The sequence below is a fragment of the Aspergillus brasiliensis genome (assembly GCF_001889945.1).
Source record: "Aspergillus brasiliensis CBS 101740 unplaced genomic scaffold ASPBRscaffold_51, whole genome shotgun sequence".
NCBI lineage: Eukaryota > Fungi > Ascomycota > Eurotiomycetes > Eurotiales > Aspergillaceae > Aspergillus > Aspergillus brasiliensis.
In genome coordinates, this window is record NW_027137492.1 from 1 (window position 1) to 7,426 (window position 7,426).

General features: G+C 45.7%; 5 protein-coding genes across 5 annotated transcripts; 2 read left to right on the plus strand and 3 right to left on the minus strand.

The window, feature by feature from the left end:
- Positions 1-1,606: 1,606 nt before the first annotated feature.
- ASPBRDRAFT_190041 (uncharacterized protein) lies at positions 1,607-2,595 on the plus strand (the record flags this gene model as incomplete). The annotated part of the gene is made up of 4 exons (XM_067620180.1): positions 1,607-1,654; positions 1,754-2,049; positions 2,117-2,414; positions 2,466-2,595. 4 exons carry the CDS (start codon positions 1,607-1,609, stop codon positions 2,553-2,555), a joined length of 732 nt encoding a protein of 243 aa, XP_067472745.1. The 3' UTR covers positions 2,556-2,595.
- A 655-nt stretch (positions 2,596-3,250) lies between these two features.
- ASPBRDRAFT_165010 (uncharacterized protein) lies at positions 3,251-3,997 on the minus strand. The gene is made up of 2 exons (XM_067619550.1): positions 3,750-3,997; positions 3,251-3,701 (listed from the first exon to the last, which is right to left on the minus strand). The coding sequence occupies exons 1-2, from the start codon at positions 3,944-3,946 to the stop codon at positions 3,329-3,331; spliced, it is 570 nt and encodes a 189-aa protein (XP_067472746.1). The 5' UTR covers positions 3,947-3,997; the 3' UTR covers positions 3,251-3,328.
- A 464-nt stretch (positions 3,998-4,461) lies between these two features.
- Positions 4,462-4,879, minus strand: ASPBRDRAFT_139897 (EthD domain-containing protein; the record flags this gene model as incomplete). The annotated part of the gene is made up of 2 exons (XM_067619146.1): positions 4,462-4,621; positions 4,659-4,879. 2 exons carry the CDS (start codon positions 4,877-4,879, stop codon positions 4,462-4,464), a joined length of 381 nt encoding a protein of 126 aa, XP_067472747.1.
- Positions 4,880-4,905: 26 nt separating this feature from the next.
- On the plus strand, positions 4,906-5,689 carry ASPBRDRAFT_673802 (uncharacterized protein). The gene is made up of 2 exons (XM_067628878.1): positions 4,906-5,110; positions 5,227-5,689. The coding sequence occupies exons 1-2, from the start codon at positions 5,006-5,008 to the stop codon at positions 5,320-5,322; spliced, it is 201 nt and encodes a 66-aa protein (XP_067472748.1). The 5' UTR covers positions 4,906-5,005; the 3' UTR covers positions 5,323-5,689.
- Positions 5,690-6,573: 884 nt separating this feature from the next.
- ASPBRDRAFT_139893 (uncharacterized protein) lies at positions 6,574-7,341 on the minus strand (the record flags this gene model as incomplete). Its single annotated transcript, XM_067619145.1, has 3 exons — positions 6,574-6,799; positions 6,850-7,012; positions 7,068-7,341. Coding segments are annotated over 3 exons (663 nt in total), but the record flags the coding sequence as incomplete, so codon positions are not given.
- Between the last annotated feature and the right edge of the window lie 85 nt (positions 7,342-7,426).

Consider the following 7,426-nt stretch of genomic DNA (forward strand, 5'->3'; position numbering starts at 1 on the left):
AGATTTCCCTACTAGAAATTTAGTCCGCTTGGTATTAGGATTGTTGTAACACCGTGTATCTTAGCCGTCTATAGGGTATTTCAACTTGCCCTATGATATCTGTTCTTCAACCAATCAGTCAACCTTGTCATCCAAAGATTGGCTACGCTTGACCGCTACAAAACAGGCCTAGTTGGCATCGGTGTTCGAGTCAAGGGAGTAGTATACCAGTGTAATGTTTCCATCTGGCAATAATGGGCACCCACTATTCCTGACAACTAGTCATCCGGGGGACGAACTAGCCCTTTGACCTTTTGTTTTAAGCTAGGAAGATGCAAATTGAATTAGCAATAGGCTCAGTGTTGGCTTGATTCCCTGCGGATTAAACATCAATAATGCTTCTTGTACTGGCTCGTGACACCTCGGTTGCCGAATAGAATTGTATGGTAGTCAGGCTAAGCTATATATGGATAGAAGGAGCGGTGCCTGGCCCCTATTGCTACTACATACTCCGTACAGTAAAAGGTATCGAAAACAATAAGAAAAGCCGTATTGGTGCGCACAAACGCACAGATATCAATGAATATTCCGCTTAATATGACGAGCGGTGTGGGCCTTCGCAGCGGAGTTCTGACTACCATCGCCGTTATTGAATCGGAGAAAGAATTTAACAAAACCTGGCCTACTTACTGTACCAGGTCTCTTTACCACCTCGTACAGTTTTTGAATTTCCGCGTTTGTAATTTGTAAATCGGCTTCACGGAGTCAAAATATCCGATATCCCCGGTAAGCAACAGTTTATCCGGTAGGTATTCGGACCACATGCCGTCACCAATGATCATCGGAAACATCAATCTTAATTGGGTCTTGATGAGAAACTGAACCTTTATGACGACGGCTTCGTGGTTGGAGCTTGAGAGGAAAGGTTGCGTGCGGAGATTAACTGCCGCTCGCAGGGAGCTGAGCCCTTGATTCCGGAATGCGGTCTGAGGAGCGGATTGTCCAAGTAGTGCTAACTATATCCATGACTCCCTACTTACACCGCACCAGGGCTTAATAAAGGACTAGAGTCAACCGAAGGGTGATTAGTACCGTTCTGGTTCCCTATGCGACGGGCAGAAGCGACACATTCGGCATCCGGTCAGCACGGCTGCAGGTTTCCAGAATATTGTTACGTTCAGGTACGAGGAGAAGATCAACCAATGTAGTAGCATTTGACGAAACAACTAAGCATGGGGAAGGGAATAAGGAGAGAGTGCGAGAGAGTCAGAGACCAGTCTTAATACATGATGGATGCTTGCAGTAGGAGGCATCAACACCAGGCATCAACATCACCACATGTTAATCGTCACAATGATTTCCTTTCAGCTACGTTTGTTCGCTTGTTCGCACATTATATCAGTTCATAGGAGTTGCAGCAAATGAGGTCGCAGCAAACTGGTTGAATGTCGCTTTGTCTCGATGCAAAATGATGACGTATACGCTACCGGCTGCGGAGTAGAGTCTCCCGGTCATCTCTCTACAGTACAAGTCCATTTGGTCCTGTCTTCTGCTATGATTTTATACAACCCGGTCAGTTTGGATTCGGCATATCTGTTTCAACCCCTTCAGGATCAACCCCTTAAGAATGAGTAACAAAGCATATGTCATTGTCGCAGGGGTCGGCGCAGGCACGGTACCTTTCCCTTCCTCGGTTCTCTCATCATGCGTTGCTAAATTCCTTCATCTGGCGGTTGAAATATGGTATTAAATGCATTAACCCATAGATATGTAGGGAGCATTGGTAGCTAAAAGATTTGCTACCTCCTATCACGTTGTTCTACTTGCGCGCAGTCCGGCCAACTACGAAGGCACCGCGTCGCAGATTAATAGCAGTGGGGGACAAGCAATCGGCATCAGCACTGATCTTTCCGATTCTAAGAGTGTTAAATCCGCATTTGATCAGATATCCCAGCGCTTCGGTCAATTTCCACTAGCAGCTGCTATCTTCAACCTTGGCGGTGGGTTCGTGAAGCGACCCTTCTTGGAGTTGACAGAGGATGAATTTGCAACAGGGGTAGATGTCCATTGGTACCACCTTGACCCTATCGCGTATCCATAACCCACAGATCCTGATCGCAGTCTCACATACCATTAGCAAAGGGGGCTTTAATTTTGCAAAGGCCACTTTACCACTATTGCTGCAGTCGACAGGGCTTAAACACCCCCCAACTCTGATTTTCACCGGAGCCACGGCCAGTCTCAAGGCAGGTGCAACGCTCGCCACTTTTGCTTCCGGCAAATTTGCACTTCGAGCTCTCTCTCAGTCGTTAGCCAGAGAATTCAATCCAAAGGGGGTTCATGTATCACATGTCATTATCGATGGAATGATTGATACGCCCCGCACAAAGCAGTTTATCTTAGAGCACGAAGATGCAAAGCTCGACCCTGAAGCCGTGTGTACCACTCTTTATCAAAAATTGAGCAAATTCTGATTGACCTATTAGATTGCGGAGACATATTGGCAATTACATCAACAACCCCTCACTGCGTTTACCTTCGAGCTAGACTTGCGCCCATATGTCGAGAAATGGTGAAAAGCTCAATCAGCTTTACAGGTTGACAAGAAGATAGGGGCGAAACGACGTTCTGAAGTTGCGAATCCTGTGATTGCAAAGTGCCAGAAAATAAATCATTCTCGTCAACGTCTTGTCAACGTCAGGTAGCTGTGGCTATTCTATTTTGACTTCTATTCCTTCACGCTTCATGATGCCTTTATTTACTTCTTGTTGTGTGCAGTTCTTGGCTGTTGCTTTAGCATCCTAAGCGGGGCAATGCTAAGTCTCAGAACGCTAAGCCTTGGGCACTCAACTCATTCTTGAGCGTACCTTTGTAATAACTCATCAGTTCATCCAAAAAAAATCCTCATCATGTAGTTCCTCTGTCTAACCTTATTTGTGCCATTGATGACCCTGCAAAGCTGTTACGGCTCATGGCTCATACAATTAAAAACAGAAATTCTTAGAAAGATCACAAGTCTCCAGTTTCTCTAATCGGTAGCCTGGCAGAATCTTGTAATCAGGAGCCGTGGCATTTCGATATATATATTGCGGGACTGTCTGTCCAAACAGCGATTTCTTAGGTTCAAACTGTTTACTTCGAAGTTTATGTAGTTGAACACCCCTCCCATTTCTTTTTCAATTACTCTCTGATTGCCAGTGAACATTATACCTCACAAGATTTCCGCTTGCCAATTCCTATATTGCAGGACTCTACTATCAATGATGGTGGCGTAAAAATGTATATTTAAATTCCCCCGAATATCCTATATATACCCTCTCTGAGCGCATTTCATTGGTACATTGTTCGTTCATAACATCTGATACGGAATTGAGCAAAAGGGACAGCGGTGCTCCGTTTCGCTTGGACTTTTAGGGTCTCCACATTGGGGATACAAAATATCCCTCCGCACTTCAACGCAAAGCTGGCAGTTCCCACAGGATGTACAACAGAGACCTGACTCGTATGTTTGCCTGCAGAGTCCACATACAAAGCGCTTGTACCCATCAAATATCATCATCTGGCCTGACAGATAGAGGCCACATTTGATTCCACACTCCAAGCAGATCCGGCGATCCCTTTCAGCGCATCCTTTGCCACGTTTCCCTTGGATTTGCTCGGCGACAAACGCTCCTCGGAAGCGGAGCTTCAAACAACGGCTGCAACAGAAATACTCCTTGTATCTAAAGGCGTAAGCTGAAGGATAACCTGACCGCGGAAATAATACTTACCTATTCCAATTTTCCATGGCACACAGAAACAGCAACTTTTGCTCTGTTGTCGTTGGGTTCATGACGGCTAACCTAGATCTGAAGAGTTGAGTGGTTTGGGATAGAGCCAGACGAGAAGGGCAGTCCAGCCATCTCGAGATATGTAGATGAAGCTCGGTCGGTAAATCAAGCACTGTCACATATGATAGCCCAGCCATAAAGAAATATATCGTCAGTCATGAAAGAAGAGTCACGTAGCAATAGCGCCGGTGGTAGCCGAGTTGAGGAGCGCCCTGCCTTTATTAGGGGTTACTTCGTGGTTTTGAGTATTTTTGTTACAAAGTTACGTGAACCTACCATTGGCGCGTGATCGGGAACGAATAAGCTTGATCAGCAGTGGGATATCGAGAAACGGGGAAAACTGAGTTTATTTCATGAATCACTAACTCCGTAATTCGTTAGCTTTGAAAGCCCAGATTCATAAAGACCGGATGATACGGCTAAATATACCAGGCCTGGTAGCATTATAAGATGAATGAAGTCATCATCCAGACCCGGTAGACACTAGTCCGAGTCTCCACTCCCGAGCCATACATACATTCCACATTTCTCTTTCCAAATTGTCCGTAGAGCTTAACGTTACAGAAGAATTTGTTTCAACCAACGGTTTATTCGTGAATCTTTCGAAGATCCTGGACTTTACCCAGTTGTTGGTAGCGAGGTCCTAAGCAAGCTATCTAATGGGTGGGGCAATATCATAGAGTAAATCAACAATTTTTCCGCCTTTCATATACATTTCCTCCCATCCGACATGGTAAACGCAAGTTTCCCAGCCAAACAATCGGGCCTCGTCTGGTAAAATGTGCGAAAGGTAAAAGGGGTCATCCCGCGCCCTCTGGAAACACGAACTGTCCGACATGATGAATTTACCTACTCCATCGGTCATGCTTCCTCACGAATTTGAGGAAGGCAGCATCAGCTTCCACCGTGGCCTTGAGCCTGCGTAATTTGGGAATTCCATTGCGCTTCAGACATTGGAGTGTCAGCGGTCCATGGCACTCAGTCCAGTATTTCTGGAAGTCATCTACACTGGCTCCGGTATTACGCCGTCCGTAGAATGAGAGTCGAATCATGCGTCGTTTCGTCGCCATGATGGGATGAGAAGTAAGACAGAGAGGCCAGATCTGATGGATACAACAATTGAACAAGGTACAATGAGGTTTTGGGCCGTCTTGATTAAAGCTGGGTTCGCTTAATGGGGGACGGAACTAGTTGGTATGGCCGTCGGTGAGGCAGAGAACCCACGCAAAACTATCCCCACTGCCATTCGCAAGGTCTTCTACCGGATTTTATTTTCCTTTGTCTTCACCGTTTCTTCATTGGTGTCACTGTTCCACCCAACGATGACCGTCTTACTGCAAGCTCCAAGGAGGGAGCGAGTGCCACTAACGTGAACACATCGCCTTGGGTCCTTACCGCCAAGCGGGCAGGCGTGAAGGCCTTGCCGTCAACCATCAATGCGGTGCTCCTCACTGTCATTCTCTCGTCTGCTAATTCGAATGTTTGCACTGGTAGCAGAACTTCAATTGGTTAAGCGTATGAAGGCTTTGACTATTGATTATTCACGAAGGTTACGAATTCAGGTGTTCCATATCTATTTGGCCTCTTCGGCCTTTTGAATGTGCCAGATACTGGAAGCACCGTTTTCGAATGGTTAATACAGATGGCAGGTCTGCTGGCTTCATCACCTGAGCATCGCTGAATGCTTGCTACCTAGCCTTCATGAGCGCCTTCAAGGCATGGGGAATCGAGCGTGACTACCCTACAAGGCTTTCTGGCAGTCATATTTTTCCTACTATGAAATATCCTTTGACGTTCCCGTTACGCTTACCCAAGAATTCACTGCTTTTGTTCCACACGTCAATGTCGTCCGCTTCTTTATCAATTACCTCAGCCCCATTCTTTTCGTTCTGCTTTTATCCTCTGCCTCGCATTTGTCAGACCTAGTGAAACCGATACTGACAGTGGTCGAGTTGAATATTAAGAAATCTGGTATAGGGCAAAGCAAAGCATTTACTGTTACAACTTCAAATAAGTCCGGAGCATCGATATATTTACAATCCACTAAACTAACTGTCACGCCTTCCATGGAAACGGACTTTTCACTTGCCCCATTCGCTACAAACTCGGATACAAGGAAATGTAGAATAAGTTCATAAAAAGATAAAATCTGAGCTGAAACCGGCCTTGACTTTAAAAAAATAATTGGACCTGGCTCTAAAATTGAACTGGAGCTCCTTCCACGGGAGGCGAGCGGGATCGTCCGATTGGACAGACACCCTCCAATGGTCTAGTGATTTGGACGAGGGGGTTTCCAATTGTAGATTCTTTTTACTAGATATTAGTAGTATCGTAGAGAAAGAGGTCGGCTGTCGTTGACATTGTGGGGTTTAGAGGAGAGGGTATATAACTGTTGTCCTACAAAAAGATATATTTGTTGAGGGAGAATGGTACACTCTGTACCTGAAGAAAAGCAGAGTCCCTCCTGCTGTAGATAGAAACGAGAGAAATACTTGTATTCTTGAAGTTGTTGCAGAGAGGAGAAGAAGGAATTAGACAACAGCGGATACTGTGGAGAAAGGAGGAGACTGCAAATGAAGCGCTGATGGCATGGAATTGCAAGGCAGAAACGAGCCGAGGTCTCTCAACAATATCCTCCTTCTTTTTGAACCCATGATCCGATCCCTGGGATTCTTCGCACAATTTTCAGCCACGAGTGACTCACCCGAAGAATCAGAGCTATAGTGACCACTAACCAGCGAAACGTATTGGGACACTTATATCGCTAGGAGCAGAAAGGACGACTTTTGCTCGTAGTGGCACAATCACGCACTGGTGCCTTTCGGTTTGCAGCGCGCTGAAGTGGGGTCAAATAGCAGACGGCAAGGCTCTCCAAGGGAATAGTTTGCATGAACTGCTTCCAAGTCGTTGGCTGGATGTGTGGATACTTGGCGTTGTGTCGGTCCGCCCATTGGTAGGCTTGCGTGTTTGATGTCCAGTGTTGGTAATGCCTATGGTCCGTTAATGTGACAACGTAAAAGATGACAACACTTGTACGTACATTGCCATATATTTGAAAGGTTCATCCGGGTACTGCCTCTGCAAAGCGGTCATCTTCTTAAAAAGATCCGCTTTCGACCCGAGCCGCTTGGCCTGGGGTTTGACGCCGTAGATCTCTTGATAATATTCGGCAATTTGAGGAACCGTCGCACGGTCCCCAACCACTGTTCCAGTTAGCGCGATGAGTTCAAATGCGTGTTTCAACCAAGACTGTCTTACAACGTTGGATCCCAACAGCACTCTCATCCATGATCACAGCAGTACTATATTCGGCAGAGTTTGCGTATGAAGTGCCTTCCAACCACTCATCCGGCTCTCCCCAGTACTTGAAGGTATGGGTTCCAGGGAAGTACATCTTGAAAAATCCACTGAAGAACGTGTCAAAGAAAATACCGTTGAGTATGTGAGCTCCTTGAACCTTATTTTTGGAGTCGAGGTACGCTTTGACATGCTTCATTGGGTCCTTCGTGAAGAGATCCCCATATAATAATTTTCTTTATCTAGATATACTCTTTTCATTTATTTTCTGGATTAACTGTTTAATGATATATACAGATAATATATATATATATTTATGT